The sequence below is a fragment of the Equus przewalskii genome, chromosome 15 (genome assembly GCF_037783145.1).
Source record: "Equus przewalskii isolate Varuska chromosome 15, EquPr2, whole genome shotgun sequence".
Taxonomy (NCBI): Eukaryota; Metazoa; Chordata; class Mammalia; order Perissodactyla; family Equidae; genus Equus; species Equus przewalskii.
In genome coordinates, this window is record NC_091845.1 from 32,393,094 (window position 1) to 32,412,416 (window position 19,323).

Sequence of the window (19,323 nt, forward strand, 5' to 3'; positions counted from 1 at the left end):
GTTTGAGGATAAATTCTTAAAAGAAAAATTCCTAGGTCATTTGGCATGGGCATTTTAAATTTAGATAGATAGTGCCAGAGAAGTGACTCTTTATGTGACTAAGCTGTGTTCCATTTCACTTTGTTTATAAATCTGACCTTTTCCAAGTAGGTTAACCAGGACTTAATGTGTTAAATTTTAGTTAATTTGTTAAAAATTTCTTTTAAATAATTAGTTTAAATTAAACTTTTAAAAAAAATTTTTTTAACCAACAGGCTTGCTTTATATTTTCTTTGATTTGGTCCATTGGAGGAAGTTGTGATACAGATGGTCGTGTTGCTTTTGATGTTTACATACGATTAATCCTACTGGGAAAAGATGAAGACAACCCAGTGCCTGACTCTGTGGGTAAATGGGAATGCCACTTTGATGAAAAAGGCCTGGTCTATGACTACATGTATGAGGTATGACATACAATGCTTATCATAAGCTATAAAACATAAAATCTTAGATCAACAGACAAAATGGGGTTCCCATCCTAGAGTTATTTTGACTCCTATGGTTAGTGTTTTAGTCCCTTCTCTTTAGTTTCTCCTCTTATAACTTGTGGACAGTATAGATAAACTTGCTTTAGGAATATTTTATAATTTGAGATTTAAATTAATTTTAAACAGCAAGCCTTTGAATAATCATTTGATTCATGCAAATTTTACTTCACAGAGCCATAAGATCTGGATAGAGCCTTAAACACAATTTTACTGAAATCTCAAGGTTTGTAGATAAAGAAGGAAACTCAGCAAGGCAAGTGGCTAGCAGAACCAGGACTTGAACCCAGCTCTCCTGACTGCCAGTGCAGAAATCTTTCCCCAAAACCATGCAAACACAGAATTTTAAGAATATGACCAGAAAGAGAGTTTCATCCTCATTAGTCACAGTGGAAAGTCAATAAAACAATCTGTAACACTAAAAAATCAAGAGGTAATAACTAAGCATATTCTTTAAGAATTGGAGGTGAATACCAAAATATCCAGCTTAAAGAGGTAAAGGTAGTTGCTACTAGAGAGGAGGAAATGAGAGTGAGAAATTGCTGTTTTTCTTAACCTTGTAAAACTTTTGTCTCTAAAATATGCACATGTATAACTTTGTTAAAATAAAAGCTAAAACCTAAAAAATTAAGAATATGAATTACTAAAAAACATTCACCCAAACTTGCAAAATTGCCACCATCCAGACAGATTATATCCATGTACAACTTGCTAGAAAGTAGGAAAAGACTCTTAGATGCCAGCCATAGCACTGGAGCAGGGACCAAGAGACCTACTACTTTGCTTGTTGGTGAGAGGCCTTGGGATCTCCAGGGAAGGGCAGGACCACCTGCAGAGAAAGAGAAGAGTGAGGGGACGGGTGGATTAGGGAGGCACTCGGCGTGTCAGGACAGCAGCTATTTAGCCACTGGTTCAGAAGAATTTCAATATTGTAACAATGCCAGTATGCCCTGGCTGAATATCAGCCTGGATCAGAATGCCAAAGAGAATAATTTTAAAGAAAAAAATGTAGTGAGTTCATTCGATATTTTGCTTCTAGTTAGATTATTGCTCCTTTACTTTAAACTATGAAAACACGAAGCCAAAGTCCAGTAAATTGTAACTTGAGCTATATGAGAGTGGCTCCCAAATAAATACTTGACATATCAAAAGGATATCTTGAAGATATTTTGGGAAGATTAGAGTATTAAGAGGGCATAGAGGCAAAAATATCTGACATTCTAGATACGATGAATTTATGATAACTAAATTTCATTAAGTTCTTCAGGTTATCATTGAAAAGGAAAATTAATCTAAAGAAAAATGTGTATTTCTTAAATTGGGTGGTGGATTCATGGGTGCTTATTGATCTGCTTCATGACTTAAAAATGTTATAGTCATTATTTTGGATGAATCTAATATTTCATAATAAGAAAGGGAAAAGATTAAAGTTTTTAAAAGCAAATATAACAGTGTGTTAAAAAGAGCCTTTCAGATATCAAGTGCATGGTTATAATACTTTAAAACTTATGTTCTTTTGTAGTTGAAAAACCGAGGTCGCTGGCTCCATTGGAATGAATTAATTAAAAGTACTAATTTAGGAGATAAACGTGTCAGGATTCAAGATATCATAGTGCCTACAATGGACACAATTAGATACACATTTCTAATGGATTTGAGTATTACCTATGCAAAGTAAGAAACTCTGTTATAAACATGCATTTTAACTAGAACAGTGCCATTTTATTAGGATCATCGGGTTTTTGAAGTAAAGTTTGAGGTCATCCATCTTCAGATAACTGGGACCCTGGGGAACTAATTGACATGTCCACAGTGACATCTGTTACTTGTGGCACACCTTGAATCCAGGTTTCCTAGTGCCTACCCCAAGACCGTTTCCATCATACTTTCTTGCCTCATGAGCCACCTTGCATTTCTTTTATTTATAATAACAGACAAGAATTCAGTTGCAGTGTTATTGTTAAAAAGGTATGCATTCTATTGAAAGGTTCACTGCACTCCTGAGGTATCAGACTAACCGTGATCCACATTCTGCCACTATATTTAGCATTTTTCAAATATCTCCTATGCCAGTTAAGATTAAAAACTCAGACTTAAATCAAAAGAGCACATCAAAAAAGAGTACATGAAACTGATTAGAAGCCTAGCACGCACCATAGGCATATCTATACCAACTTTCTTAGTAACATTTTTGTAGTTAATTTTTCTTTTAAAACTTTAGGCATAATTTATCATTAATACTATTTAAGCTAGACGAGCTTACGTAATATGCATGAATGTCATGTTTTGTTTGTTTTTGATAAAGAACCTGGTTCTGAGTGAATTTTGTGACAATTTTATCTCGTTTAATTAAAAAAACAGGAAAAATAGCTTATGAGGGAACATTATTTTATCCCTATTTTGTACCTGTAGTTGCATTTTTGCATTTAGAAGCTAGTATTACAAACTTTCTTAGGGAAGAAAGGCACTTGTCAACTCTGGGGAATGCCTATTACAGGAGTTATTTTGTGCCATGAACCATTTGTCAGAATAATGGTTTTAAATGAATAAGTACAAACATAAGATTACAAGGAAAGCACATCATGAAATATATTTATTAAAATATTTAACAAATTTGGTCTAGAGTATTAATACATGTGCTTCTTTGTTAACACATTAAATAAGATCTAGCGGTCTGATGACTATCATAATTTTGAAGAAGTAATAGGTGTGTTATTTTAAGATATCTGTAGCAATTGTAATATTTAGGATAATGTCTTAAATATTTCTCTTGGTGACAAAGACACAGGTCCTATTAATACGACTGCTCCAATTTAGTTAAGAATAGTGAAAGTAAAGATAAAAACCTTTTGTCATCCCATTTCACACGTTCTCTGAATATTGTCTAAGAATGTCTTCAGTTTGTCCATGGACCCCAAGCTAAGGATAGTATTTATTTGATAAGATTATTTTAATAAATAGTTTTCCATAAAGCAAGTGTTACCAGACTGGGAGATGTGGATGAATTCTCAGGGGCCATTAGTTCTAAAAGAATTTTATGTTATGCTCCAGTGATAATTTTAAAAATTAGTATTAGCATAGTTTGGGTCACTTAGATGACCCCTTATAACTGAATACTGCTGCTCCGTTTTAGTGCCAGCCTTTGAGTTTATCTTTAAGGGTTTGGGGTGGTGCCCAGTTATCACTCAAAGTGACAGTGTTTAATTTTAATTCAGTATTTCTCAAACCGAGATTCCTCAGAGTTCTGTGAACATAAACTCATAGGATTTTTTTCCCTTTAAAACTGGTTATGATCGCTCAAGAATGAGAAACTCTGCTTGAAGCCTCACTGAATGGAGAATTTCTTAGAGTTTGCTTTTAGACAAGTATTTTTAGTTAGTAACTCTGTCATGATTCTAAAATGCTATTAACCGGTATACATAACTATTAGCTTTAGAATTCACTGTGATTTAGTTTCTCACAAAAACTTTATGCTATTGAGATAACTGTGAAACAGCCTAAACCTATCTTACTGTCATCATCTTATTAGTCTATTCCGCACTGCACCTGCTTGCCTGTATGTCTCACTAAAAAGTACTGCATCACTTTTCTGAGCAGACAAACTCTGACTGTCTTTTGTGAAAGGTTAAGCATGTTATCACTTGTTTTATGAATGTTTTTGCATACAGGAATTTACATCTATTCAAATAATGGTTTGTTAGTAATAGTAAGCAAAAATGTGTGCTGGTCATTACTTTTACTAGTCTTTCATGAAATAACAATGATAGATTAAAATGTGAGTTTTTAGATGAGGATGATTTGATTGTCATTTACGTTTTCAACTAATTCCAACCTCTTTTAGTAGGAATGTGTTCTGACTTTTTCCCCTTTTGAATGATGTGTTCATTGTTTTCATAAAGGCCACTGCTTTTTGTGGGTCCAACGGGTACAGGAAAGTCAGTGTATGTGAAGGATAAGCTAATGAATCACTTGGAAAAGGACCAGTACTTTCCTTTTTATGTTAATTTCTCTGCACGGACCAGTGCCAACCAGGTTCAGGTTAGTTTAAAGCCAGAAACATGGGTCTATAATTATTAATCTTTTTTGCCTTATTTGATTAGTATTTAAAATTGCATATTAAATGAGTAGCTGTGTAAATCTTCTATGAATTTAAATAAAACATCAAAACTTTTATTTTTGGTGGTACAAGTTTTAAAAATCAAGTTTAAAGGACAAAAGTTCAAGAAAACATTTTTGCATTAATACTGGATTATTGAGCTTTGTCACCTTTTTTTTAAGCTGGAGAAGAAGGAACAACTGATTTCTTAACTAGAGAAAGGTATGTAAGAGAAGGGAGGGGGAAGAGAGAGAAAGAAAGAGAGAACTTTTGATCGTTCTTTCTAGACTCTCTTAAATCGTTTTTAGGGACATTTACTGCTTACTGAAGTTCTGTCAGTGAAAGATCTTTCAAACCATAGACTATTACATGACCTTCTGTGACAGGTACCATGTGGCTATGCATCCCATTCTTTTTTTTTTTTAATTTTTATTTTTTTCGGATGTACATCATATTTCAAATTCTGGATACATTACATCATGTTCACCACCCGAACACTAATTATAGTTATGCATCCCATTCTTTACCCCCAAATGTTCCCAGATGAAAGTACTCCATGAGACCTTTCTAATCACCATTTTTATCATCCATTCCTAAATTTATGTGTGTACATTCTCTCCTGGCCTATAGAGTTCATTTCCATTGTTTTAAGCCTATAGAATTCCTTAATTTTCTTAATTTCAAAATCTTACAAATTTAGATTACACTTTTAGATATTGAGTAAGTTAAGGTTAATAGATATCTTGGGGTATCTAATGAAGAAAATATTTCACGTATGTGCACATATATAAAAATTATAATATAAATATTATATAATATAAATATAATATGTATATATGTAAGAATTTTGAATACGTAGAAGGATTTCAATAAATGCTCTTTGAATGATATTGAACATGAAGTTTGGTATCACTCTAAAAAATGAGTAAACACACATGCACATAGTGCTGCTTGGCATTATTTCCTTACGTGATTAGACTGTTAAATGCCTTTTTTTTTTCTGGTGTTAAGTATGGCTTTAAATATACTACTCTTCCTTCTTTATATTTTAGAATATTATTATGAATAGATTGGATAAAAGACGCAAAGGAGTTTTTGGACCACCTATGGGAAAGAAGTGTATAATTTTTATAGATGACATGAATATGCCTGCATTGGAGAAATATGGAGCTCAACCTCCTATTGAATTATTACGACAATTTTTTGACTGCGGGAATTGGTAACTATTTAATTGAAGTTTTAATTAGCCATGCTGAAGTCATTTCTTTGTTCTCTTTTTCTATTTTATTTTACTTTTTTATCTTTTATTTTTTTTAAGATTGGCACCTGAGCTAAAAACTGTTGCCAATCTTTTTTTTCTGCTTATTCTCCCCAAATCCCCCTAGTACATAGTTGTATATTATTTAGTTGTGGGTCCTTCTAGTTGTGGCATGTGGGACGCTTCCTCAGCATGGCCTGATGAGTGATGCTGTGTCCATGCCCAGGATCTGAACCAGTGAAACCCTGGGCCACTGAAGCAGAGCGCATGAACTTAACTACTTGACCACAGGGCCGGTCCCCTGTTTTTTTTCACCTTTAATCACAAATTTATTCCCAAATGTTATCAGTAAGGTGTTTTATCAACACAAATAATTCATAATCAATCTACAAATCAAAACTGGGGTGAGTTTATTATGAGCCAGTTTTGAGAACTATAGCCTGAGAGAATGCTTCCACCAAGGCAAGAAGCACTCCAAAGAAGCGGGGTGTACAGAGTGGTTATATACCATCTTGAAACAAGGAACATACATCACATATGACAGGAATATCTCTTTTACTACTGTCATGAGATGCTTTGCTAGCACAGCAGGTCAGTGGTCACAAGATGAGCACAGCAAGCCAGTGGTCAGCAGATCATTGGTCACGAGATGAGGACAGTAGGTCAGTAATTAATCCTTAGTTTCTGGGAAGAAATGCCTATCTATATGGAAGTGCTGATATGGAGGAAAGGCAACATCCCTATCTTTCAGGGCATCATTCTCGGCTTTGGGATGTTGTATATCTCTTTTTCTGTTTTAGTTTCTCACATTAAAGGAAAACATATTTAAAGTTATTTGTGGAAGGAAATGGTTGCTCAGATTTTCCTATATGTTACAGAAATTTTTGGAAGACTTTTCTAGACCTTTTTACACCATTCTTTCCTGTGAATGTGTGAATGTTAGATAAATGGGATAAATTATCCAGTATTGGAAATGTGTTTATTCAATAATATAGTAAATTCTTTCCTTTTCAACTGTTATTTTCAATTATTGGAAATAACTTACAGATTACATCTTTCAAAGTACCATTCCCCCAGGGCTGAGAATTTGTGGGTAGTTTCCAACCTAAGTAACCGTAATCAGTACCCTATGTTTCCACCATTTTCAATTCTCTGTATTTTCTGTGACTGTTTGGAACCACCATAGTTTTGAGATAGTTTGGTTTTGACGGCAATTTCATAGATAACTCTTCTGCTCCCTCCACCTGAATTTATGATGAGATGATCAGTTTCCAACATGTTAAGACATTGTATCTTTTAGTGAGGATTAGTAATTCTTCATTTACTCCTCTTAAATATACTTTCCTAATCCCCAATATGCCATGATTTTTATTTCAAGGTAAAGACTGACTAATTTTGAAGTGAATAAATTTTTGTTATTACTGAAAACCCTTAGAATCCTGCCTCCAGGAGATGACCACTGTTAATAGTGCATTCCCCATTCCTCCCAGGTTTTTTTTCTATATAAATATGTTTTTATTTTTTAAAAACATAGACTCATATTACACATAATGTTTTGCAACTTATTTGCACTTAAATGTTGATCTTGAACACCTATCCATATTATTTGTCTCATTCATTTTATTGGCTATTATAATACCGTTTAGTTGTGTGGATCTTGCCATAATTTATTTAACCAGTCCCCCATTGACAGTTATTAGCATTGTTGCCAAAAATCAAGTCATATTTTTATAATTCTAGCATACTGTAAGACTAAGGACTGGCTATATAGATTTCTCCCACCCCACTTTTTGCTTCAATATTAAAGGACTTAATGGCCTCTTGGATATAGGCACCTTTTCACTCTGAGTGGTTCTAACTAAAGTGAGCTATTTATAAAGTCCTTTCTGATTAAAACTTCTTTGGAGCATTGTTATTTCCTAATTGGTTCCTTTTTATATAACAAAAGTGTATAGGTACTACGTAGACATCCTTATGTGCTCTGAAGATAAGATTTGAAATGAGAAAAAGAAATCAGGACTTTGCTGTAAGTAGGATGACTATATGAGTTATTTTTCAAACTGGGACATTTATGAGAGTAGAAGGGGAGAATTATTAATAATTACTCCAGGACAAGCACAAACCAGAATTGTCCTAGGCAAAATGGGGCATATGGTCACCCTACTTATAACCAGCTACAAACAGGATTGATCTCTCATCCATGTTTATGGTGTTAGAGTGAGAAGAGAAAAAACAGAGAGTCAAATTGGAAAGAAGAATAGGAGAAAAGAAAGGGATGCACATGAGGAAGGGACATTCTAGAGACCCAGAATCTGGGCAACAGAATCAGTGTCACTGAAAAGAGAAATAGAATGCTGCTTTTAAAAAAGTTCCCTCCACAGATTGGTACTTGCCTTAGGCAGGGAGTGGGAAGTGGGTGAAGTCGGTCAAAAGGTACAAATTTCCAGTTATAAAATGAATAAGTCATAGGGATGATATGCATGGCCTGGTGACTATAGTTATTAATACTCGATTGCATATTTGAAAGTAGCTAGGAGAGTGGATCTTGAAAGTTCTCATCATACAAAAAGCAATTTTGTAACTGTGTATGGTGATGAGCGTTAACTGGACTTACTGTGGTGATCATTTTACAATATATATGAATATGAAATCATTACATTGTACATCTGAAACCAATATGTCAATTATACTTCAATTAAAAACAGAAATAAAAATTAAAGGAACCCTTTAAAAAACAGTTCTCTCCTACTCCAAGTATAATCTAAAGTTCTTCCTTTTAGACAAGGTAAAATTGGATTAAGTTTCTAGGGAGATCTACATTTCAGTCCATCTTATTGGCTTTATAACTGATTGTTTTGGAATCTTTATATTTTCAAGGTATGACCTTAAGGACACAAGTAAAATCACATTGGTTGACATAGAGCTGATTGCTGCCATGGGTCCTCCCGGTGGTGGAAGAAATCCAGTTACTCCTCGTTTTATTCGACATTTCAACATCTGCACTATTAATACTTTTAGTGATGAAACTATGGTTCGCATATTCTCATCAATTGTAGCATTCTATCTTAGGACTCATGAATTTCTTCCAGAATACTTTTTAATTGGGAACCAAATTGTCAGTGGGACCATGGAGGTGAGCAAATAATGCAATACAAAATGTTTTAGTATTTCATATTTCCCTTATTTGGTCCTTACTTTTTTTTTTTTAATGTATTTTTCCTTAGCCATCTACTTAGGTCTTCAGTGTCACAGAAGGTTTTAAGAAGCCTTGAGAACAGGAAGATCATAGGCCTTGAAATTAGGGAATCTAACTAGGTTTGAGCCCTGACTGCTATTTCCTAGCTATATGGCCTTGAGCCAGTAATCTGACCTTACAGAAACTCAATTTTTTGATCACTGAAGTGGGAGATAATACCTGTTTCACGAGGTTGTTATAAAGAAATCATCCAGAACCAGTATCTGCCACATTGTAGGTGTTTCCCTGATTGTTAGTTTCCTACTCTGTCTGGTGTTTATCAATTTTCTCTTCTCTCTCTTTCCTTCCATTCTTCATGTTTGTCTTAAAAAAAAAAAACTTAAGCAGCTTATGAATACATTATTTTCAGCCAGATGACATAATTTAGGAGTAGCAGTGAAAAAATAATAATAAGGAAACACAAGGGTGGGAACAAAAAACAAAACTGCCCATATGGCCAAAGAGCAGCTTGTAAATTATTCAAGGTGTATCTGCCTCTGCTCAGAGGCCAGAGCCAGCCTCATTGCTAATCGTAGAAGGAAGATAGGTATTTAAGGTAAATTAGTGATAATCTCATTGAACTAAGCTTTCTGGAGCCTTGAAAAAGTGGAATTCACTGTAACCAGAAGCAAAAATCTCCTTAAAATCATTCCATCAGTTTCCAAGAGCACTGTGTCTTTCTAAAGTTCTTTTCCCCTTGCTTCAGTGGAAAATTTGTGCTGTTAAAATAGAGAAACTAGAGCAAAGAGATAGTAAATTGTAACCGCTATACTTATTCTGATACAGAAAAGTGCTTTTACTTATAAAATATATTTATATTTCAGGCATCTCCTGGAAAGAGGGGGGAGTTGGTCAGGCAGAATGGGATACAGAAAGGATCCTTTTTTTTCCTGTCTTTGAAGCATCATAGACCTACCACGTGTGCTGGTTAGGGCAGGGGAATGAATCCTAGAACACATATAAATGAAAAATAATTTTATTTGGGGCTTTTTTCAGGTTATATTATAAAAGATTTAATTTACCTTCTTTAAAGATAATATTAAACTTCATTTGGTAAATTTAGCATATAGTAAACATATCTTTCATTTCCATATTATAGCCAATTAAGATAGAAGGTAGAAGAGGGGAGAGAAAATAAGAGAAAGAAGAGAAGGAAGAGAACACTTTGATTTATTTTGAAGTCAGTGGTAGTCAAAAGGAAATTGTTTCAGCCTTGTCTTCATTTGAAATGCTTCAGAGCAAGTTATCTGATTTCACTTTCTACTAAAGTTTTTGTTAACTACTTAATCCCAGGTCATTAACCTTTAAATGGAATAACCATAATAACTGGGAAATAAAAGCATTGTCACTTCTTGGGCTTGGATGGAATCAGATAATGTTAAGTTCCTTGAACTTCATGATGCCTGGTTGTGTGCTGTAAACCAAAATAGATAGATAGATGCTGTGCTAGGCTTAGTACTATACAATTCTCCAAGCCAATATAATCTGATAGGATAAATAAAATATTTTATATAATATACTATTTGTTACATGGCTTTGCTGATTATAAGCATTTTATTTTTGCTTTGTTGCCTTTTTCATATTCAGATATATAAACGATCCATGGAGAATCTTTTGCCCACTCCCGCAAAATCTCATTACACTTTCAACTTGCGGGATTTTTCACGTGTCATCCAGGGATGCTTACTCATTGAAAGAGATGCTGTGGAGAGCAAACACACTATGACCCGTCTCTTTGTGCATGAAGTTCTCCGAGTGTTTTATGATCGCCTCATTAATGATGATGATCGACGCTGGCTGTTCAATTTAATCAAAATTGTTATAAAGGACCATTTTAAAGAATCATTTGATAGCATTTTTTCACACTTGAGGAAAGAGAATGCACCAGTGAGTGTACTTAGTGGTTAAAAACAAATTAAAACAGTACAATAAAATGAATTGTTACAATCAACCTTTCTTTAAAAAATACTACTGCTTCTTAATGATCTTATTCTTTTAACTTTCCTGAAGATTTGTCTTCAGCAGAATTTTGTATGTAACGTAGAAGTTACTTAAAGAATAAATCCTTATATGATAGGGATTAAATGGTATAATAGCTATAAAGTGCTTAACATGGTGACCATCCCTTAGTAATTACTATAAATAGGAGTCTCTCAGAATGATTTCTCCAGGCTCTGGGGGTAGGGGATACTTATATGATAGAAAAAAGTTCTTTTATTTTTATTTCCTAAGGGTATAATATAGTTTCAGGTATTAATTTTACAAATATATTATTTATCACCCTAATGTTTAAAAGCATTATCTAATTGATAGCCATCTCATAACATGGACAAAAAAATTTTCTTAAATTTATTTTAGAAAAATTTTTAAGTTTTATAATTTGTTGATTTCCATTCTGTAGGTAACTGAAGAGAACTTAAGAAATCTGATGTTTGGTGACTATATGAATCCTGACCTTGAAGGAGATGATAGAGTTTATATTGAAATTCCAAATATTCATCATTTTAGTGACATTGTGGAGCAATGCTTAGATGAGTATAATCAAACTCACAAAACAAGAATGAATCTTGTCGTTTTTAGGTACCTACATTTGGTATTGATGGTTGAAATTGCTATTTTTAAGATTTTATTGTGAGATATTTAAAATGTACAAAAAAGTATAAAGAAAAATATGGTGAATAACCTTGTACCCATCACCCAACTTAAGACATAAAATATTAGCAATTTATTCGAAGTCCGTTGTGTAGCCAACCCTCTCTCACTGCATTCCCATCATAGCCTACAGAAGTAAAAAGAAACTCATGTGTTTCTTTGGACTTTAACTACACATATGTGTTCCTACAAATATATGCACAGTCTTATTTTGCATGTTTAAAACTCATATGAATGGTAGCATTCTGTACATATTCTTCTGCAAGTTGGTTTCTTCTGTATTGTTTGTGAGATTCACAAAAATGAATTTTTATTACTATATTGCATTCCATTATATAATTATAACACAATGTAGTCATTCTTCTGAGATAGGCTTTTACGTGACTTCTAGTTTTTGCAATTATAAAAAAGATTTGAATATTCAAGTCTCCTCAGGTACATGTATAAGAATTTCTCTAGGCTATATTCCCAGAAGTGGAGTTACAGTGTCATGGTACGTAAGCATCTTCTATTTTACTAAGTTTTGCCAAAGTATCTTCAAAAATGATTATTGTTTCTAAGAGCTAATATTGTTCCTCACCTTTGCCAACAATTAAGATTTTTCAGACATGGTAAGTTTTGCCAGTCTAAGGACAGTGAAATGGTATCTCATTGTGGCTCTAATTTTAATTTCCCAAATTACTAGTGAGGCCTAGTGTCTTTCCTGAATTTTTTATTTTGTAGATGACTAAGTTTCTATTTCTTACATAGAAATCCTAGTATTAAAAGATTGAAGACGTGTTTTTAACAAAAGGAATAATACACTTCCAATGTAAGCAATTACAATTTTATTTTGCTTCCATAATTTATATATTACATTTCTTGAATTTGTACTTTAGTTTTTCTTTGCATCAAATGATCCAGTTGTAAACGCTTTTGAAAAAAAATCACACTTTTTGATGATTACCTCTTAAAATTGGGATAGTGGGGCTGGCCCAGTGGAATAGTGGTTAAGTTCACGCACTCCACTTTAGTGGCCTGGGGTTCACAAGTTCGGATCCTGGGTGCAGACTTACACACTGCTCATCACACCATGCTGTGGCAGCATCCCACATACAAAATAGAGGAAGATTGACACAGATGTTAGCTTGGGGCCAATCTTCCTTACATACACACACAAAATTGTGATACTAACATATGGGACAGCAAAGTCCATCCTTCTAGGAAAGCAAAACAATAGTTATGTGTAAATATACATTTACTTTAATATAATAATATTGATGTTTCTTAGGTATGTACTGGAACATTTATCACGAATATGTCGAATTCTGAAGCAGTCTGGTGGAAATGCTTTGCTTGTTGGCCTTGGAGGAAGTGGTCGTCAATCTTTAACTCGTCTGGCTACATCCATGGCAAAAATGCAGATTTCCCAACCAGAAATTTCTAAGAGCTATGGTATGAATGAGTGGAGAGAGGATCTGAAGGTAAAATTATGTGTCTAAAATAATATCAGTGCATTCTTTTACCTGTGAAAAGAGAGCCAACCTGTATGGCTGTGTGCTGAATACCTTGGTGATGATGATGATGCTATCCATAGAGCAGTTACTGTGTGTGTTGAGCACTCTTCTAGGTACAAACACGATCTCATTCTATAGGCACAACAATTCAATGCAACATATATGGTTGTCTCTGTGTTTTACTGATGAGGAAACTGACACTGAGGGAAGGTAGACACAGCAGAGCAGGATTTATAACTTATCCACCACACTATTACCACTGCTGCCATGGCTTATATCTTTATTCTAGTTCGGTGAGGCCTTATTTCAGATAAATATATGTTTTCCAGCAGACTGTTAAATAAGAATCTCAGTGATGATGATGATGATGTCATTACTGTTGTCCAGTCTCAATAGCTTCTTTGGAGCTGTGTTGCTGTTCCCAGTAACCAGTATTTTAGTGGAGTGTGTACTTGGGCTTCATCCTCATGTGCCTAGGGGTCTGCAGGCCCCAGAAGAGAGATGACCCAAAGTGAAAAAAAAGGAAGGGAAGTATTGCTGGACTTTTTCCCCTTTTACTGACCCTCACATACTAAATTTCTACATCCTAAAAGTTAGCCTAGAGAACTGGGCTTTTCTTGGCTACTTGCAGGTGGAAATGGTGAATCCAAGCTGATATCAAACACTTGGAAGGAAAAATTACATTGTTTCTTTTTCAGCTCTCACTTTAGAGGGAAATTTTTGATACCTTTACTACAAAATGAACAAATAGATTTAGCAAGCGGCATACTATAGTAGAAAGAACGTGGACTTTGAAGTTAGGCAAACTCAGTTTTAACTCCTGCTTTGCGTGATTTGTTGGTTAGATTATCTTGGGCGTGTTACTAAATCTTTCTGTCCTTTAATGTCTTCATTTGTTTTTAGGAATTTATCTGTTTCTTCTACGTTATACAATTTGTTGGCAGATAATTGCTAATAGTATGCTCTCACAATATTTTTAATTTCTATGGCATCCTTTGTAATGTCCCTTCTTTGATTTCTGATGTTAGTTATTTGAGTCTTCTCTCTTTTTTTCTTAATCTAGCTGAGATTTTACCAATTTTGTTGATATTTTCATAAAACCAACTCTAAGTTCCATTGATTTTTCTCCTGATTTTCTATTCTCTATTTCACTTACTTCTGCTCTAGTCTTTGCTATTTTCTTCTTTCTGCTAGCTTTGAGTTTAGTTCTTCTTTTTATAGTTCCATGAGGTGTAAAGTTAGGTTGTTGATTTGAGATCTTTCTTCTTTTTTAATGTAAGCATTTGCAACTATAACACTGCCTTTTAACACTGCTTTTGCTGCACCTCATAAGTTTTGATATCTTGGATTTTTACTTTCATTTGTTTCAAGAAACTTTCTATTTCTCCTTGTGATTTTTAATTTGACCTACTGATTGTTTAAGAGTATGTTGTTTAGTTGCCATGGATTTGTGAATTTTACAGTTTTCCTTCTGGTATTGATTTCCGGTTTCATTCCATTGTGATCAGAAAAGATGTTTGATATGATTTCAGTCTTCTTAAATTTGTTAACACTTGTTTTGTGGCCTAACATGTGATCTATCTTGGAGAATGTTTTATGTGCACTTAAGAAGAATGTGTATTCTGCTGTTGCTGGGTAGAGTGTTGTGTGTATATCTGTTAGCTCCTATTGGTCTACAGTATTGCTCAAATTCTCTATTCCTTATTGATCTTCTGTTTAGTTGTTCTGTCCCTTATTTAAAGTGGGATGTTGAAGTCTCCTACTTTTGTGTTGCTGTCTATTTCTCCCTTCAATTCTGTCAATGTTTGCTTCATGTATTTAGGAGCTCTGCTGTTGGGTACATAAATACTTATAATTGTTATATCTTCCTGGTAAATTAACCCTTTTATTATTTTTTTTGAAAAACAAACAGAAATTTATTAAAATGTGCATTGCACTTACACAGGGGAGCACTCAGAGATGAGTAATTCAAAGAAGTGGCTTAGAACTCTGACTTATATAGCATCTTTAACAAAGAACAATAAATTTGTGGAGAAATGACAGGACAAAGGAAAATGGTGTTAAGCTTCCAAAGGCAGCAAACCATGGGAAGGTAAATGTGTGGCAGGAAACAAATGGAGTAAAGTTTGTTTGCACATTCCTCTGGTGCCATCTCTGGGCTGATAAAGAGTCTAGAGTTGTCTCCAGTAAAGGAGAATTTATATTCTGCCTTACTGCAGAAAAAGGGGAGGGTAGCGAGAGCTTTTCCTGGGTTTGCTACTTCTTTGAGCCTTTAACTCAAAATAATTTTTATGTCAAAGAACCATATTTTTGGGTGACATATTCTGGTTTCCTAAATGGTGAGATACCACTAACTATGTGCTTAGCACTGTTCCAAATGATTTCTATATAATAATTCTTTTTATCTTTTATAGCACTGTGAAGTAGGTACCATTATTATCACCTTGGCCACGGTCACATGAAAATGGTAGAACTATGGTTCCAACCCAAACAGTCTGAGACCAGATCCAGTGCCATTCACTATCCCATCACAGCATTGAATTGTAATTTCCTGTCTCCCTCCAGTAAACCATATACTCCTTTGGTCAAGGGTGATGTCTTGTTATTTGGTGCCCAATCTTCAGCACTTAGTGGGTGCCCAATAATGCTTTTTGATCAGATGATTGTTTTCTTGAGTTTGATTTTCTTTCAGAAAATGGAGATAATCCCACCTCCATTTTAGGGCTGGGATTAGAGTAAGGCAAGTGAGGTACCTAGGGTGCAAAATTTAAGGAGACACTCACTCTCTGGAGGCAAGTGCCACAGGACCCTGCTCTATTTGTACAGAATTGTTAAAAGGATGAATCATACAAGAGATCTTTGGCTTTTCTTCTGCATTTCCACTGCCACTGCTCCAGTTTATGGCCCCATCACTTTTCTCTAAAATAGCATAGTAGCCCCCTAAGTGATTTTCCTCAACCCTTTAGTATCTCTACTTTCAGGTTCCTGCTACACACTGCTGCTGCATTCACTCTTCAATAAGATGTAGTTTGAGATTGGTTATTTGGGATTTTTCTTGTTTGTTAAAGTGAGACTGTATTGCGTTGAATTTCCCTCTTAATATGCCTTTTGCTCCATCCCATAGGAGTTGGTATGGTATGTTTTCATTTTCATTTGTCTCCAGATTTTTTTTATTTCTCCTCTAATTTCTTCAATGATCCATTGCTTGCTCAACAGCATGTTGTTTAGTCTCCACATCTTTGTCCCTTTCTCAGCTTTTTTCTTGTAATTAATTTCTAGCTTTATAGCATTGTGATCAGAAAAGATGCTTGTTATTATTTCAATCTTCTTAAATTTATTGAGGCTTGCCTTGTTTCCCAACATATGGTCTATCCTTGAGAATGTTTCACGCACACTTGAGAAGAATGTGTATTCTGCTGTTTTTGGATGCAGTGTTCTATATATGTCTACTAAGTTCAACTTGTCCAGCTTTTCATTTAATTCCACTGTTTCTGGGGCCGGCCCGGTGGTGCAGTGTTTAAGTGTGCATGTTCCGCTTCAGCAGCCTGGAGTTTGCCAGTTTGGATCCCAGGTGCGGACATGGCACTGCTTGGCAAACCATGCTGGGGTAGGCGTCCCACATATAAAGTAGAAGAAGATAGGCATGGATGTTAGCTCAGGGCCAGTCTTCTTCAGCAAAAAGAGGAGGATTGGCAGCAGATGTTAGCTCAGGCTAATCTTCCTCAAAAAAATTTTTTTTAATTAAAAAAATTAAGAATAAAAAATAATTCTGCTGTTTCTGTGTTGATTTTCTGTCTGGATGATCATTCATTGATGTGAATGGAGTGTTGAGGTCCCCTACTATTATTGTGTTATTATTAATACCTTTTTTAGATTTGTTAATAGTTGCTTTATGTACTTTGGCGCTCCTGTGTTGGGTGCATAGATATTTACAAGCATTATTTCTTCTTGATGGAATGTCCCTTTGATCATTAAATACTGACCCTCTTTGTCTCTCCTTACCTGTCTTATCCTGAAGTCTACTTTGTCTGATATAAGTATGGCAACACCTGCTTTCTTTTGTTTGCCATTAGCGTGGAGTATCATCTTCCATCTCTTCACTCTGAGCCTGCATTTGTCGTTGGAGCTGAAATGTGTTTCCTGGAGGCAATATATTGTTTGGTCTTGTTCTTTTATCCATCTCGCCACTCTGTGTCTTTTTATTGGAGAATTCAATCCATTTACCTTTAAGGGGGTTAGCAGTATATGAGGTCTTAATGCTGCCATTTTATCACTTGTCCTCTGGTTCTCCTGCACTTCCTTTGTTTCTCATCCTGTGTATTTTGTTAACTGTTTTATTATTATATAATGTTTCTTGTCCCTTGTGCCAATTTTTGACTTAAAGTCTATTTTGGGGAGCCATCCCTGTGGCTTAGTGGTTAAGTTATCACGCTCCACTTTGGCGGCCCAGCGTTTCGCTGGTTTGGATCCTGGGTGCTGACATGGCACCACTCGTCAGGCCATGCTGAGGTAACGTCCCACATGCTACAACTAAAAGGACCCACAACTAAAATATACAACTATGTACTGGGGGGATTTGGGCAGGAAAAGCAGAAAGAAAAAAAAAGAAGATTGGCAACAGTTGTTAGCTCAGGTGCCAATCTTTGAAAAAAAAAGTCTATTTTGTCTGATATTAGAATAGCCACTCTGCTCTCTTTTTGTTACCAGTTGGATGGAACATCTTTTCCATCTTTTCACTTTCAGCCTATGTGTGTCCTTAGGTCTGAAGTGAGTGTCTTATAGGCAGCACATCGTTGGATCCTGTTTTTTAATCCATTCAGCTAATCTATGTCTTTTTATTGGGGGATTAAATTCATTTACATTTAAAGTAATTGCTGATAGGAAGGGATTTACTAATGACATTTTCTTACTTGTTTTCTGTATGTTTTATATCTTTTTTTGTCCCTCATTTCCTCTCTTACAGCCTTCCTTTGTGTTTTGTTGATTATTTGTAGTGACATGCATTGATTTCTTTCTCATTTATTTTTGTGTATATTCTATAGATACTTTCTGTGTGGTTACCATTGTAATGACATAAGACATCTTAAAGTAATGAAAACTTGCTTTAAACTGATAACTTTAATCACATACAAAAACTCTACTTCTTTACATATGCCCACACACACTTTATGTTATTGATATCACAAGTTACATCTTTATTGATTGTCTACCCATTAACATAGACTTATAGGGTTTTTCAGTGCTTTTGTCTTTTAGATTCTATACAAGAACTAAAAAAGGATTTATACACCAAAATTACAGTAATATAGAATTCTATGTTTGTCCATATATTTACCTTTACTGGAGAATTTTATACTTTTATATGGCTTTGTATTGCTGTCTAGCATCCTTTTGTTTTAACTTGAAGTACTCCCTTTAGCATTTCTTGAAGGGCAGGTCTATTGGTAATGAATTCCCTCAGCTTTTATTTACCTGAAAAGGTCTCAATTTCTTTATTTTTGGGGGTTGGCCTGGTGGTGTAGTGGTTAAGTTTGCATGCTTGCTTCAGCAGCCCAGGGTTCACCAGTTTGGATCCTGGGCATGGACCTACACACCACTTACCAAGCCATGCTGTGGCAGGCATCCCACATACAAAATAGGGGAAGATTGGTGCAAGTGTTGGCTCAGGGCCAATCTTCCTCAGCGAAAAGAGGAGGATTGGCAGCAGATGTTAGCTCAGGGCTAAACTTCCTCAAAAAAAAATTTCTTTACTTTTGAAGAATAGTTTTTCCAGATACAGTATTCTTGGTTGACAGTTTTTTTCTTTCAGCACTCTGAATATATCATTCCACTTCTCTTCTAGCCTGCAAAGTTTCTGCTGAGAAATATTCTCCTAATCTTATGGAAGATCCCTTGTATGTGCTGAGCTGCTTTTCTCTTGCTGATTTCAAGATTCACTGTCTTTGACTTTCAACAGTTTGATTATATGTCTTGGTGTGTGGGTCAATTTGGGTTTATCCTAGTTGAAGTTTGTTGAGCTTCTTGAATTTGTGTATCCTTTTCTATCCTCAGATTTGAGAAAT

The 19,323-nt window shown here is 34.9% G+C and overlaps 1 protein-coding gene across 3 annotated transcripts in view; it reads left to right on the forward strand.

Annotated features, from left to right (window-relative positions):
- The window catches only part of DNAH12 (dynein axonemal heavy chain 12), a 213,721-nt gene that overhangs the window by 113,931 nt on the left and 80,467 nt on the right, over positions 1–19,323 (forward strand). For all 3 annotated transcript variants that reach the window (XM_070574868.1, XM_070574869.1, XM_070574870.1), the window contains 8 exons: positions 255–443; positions 2,047–2,198; positions 4,424–4,562; positions 5,673–5,839; positions 8,756–9,011; positions 10,701–11,000; positions 11,515–11,693; positions 13,036–13,228. In XM_070574868.1, coding sequence (XP_070430969.1) covers positions 255–443; positions 2,047–2,198; positions 4,424–4,562; positions 5,673–5,839; positions 8,756–9,011; positions 10,701–11,000; positions 11,515–11,693; positions 13,036–13,228 — 1,575 coding nt within the window. The remainder of the gene's footprint in view (positions 1–254; positions 444–2,046; positions 2,199–4,423; positions 4,563–5,672; positions 5,840–8,755; positions 9,012–10,700; positions 11,001–11,514; positions 11,694–13,035; positions 13,229–19,323) is intronic.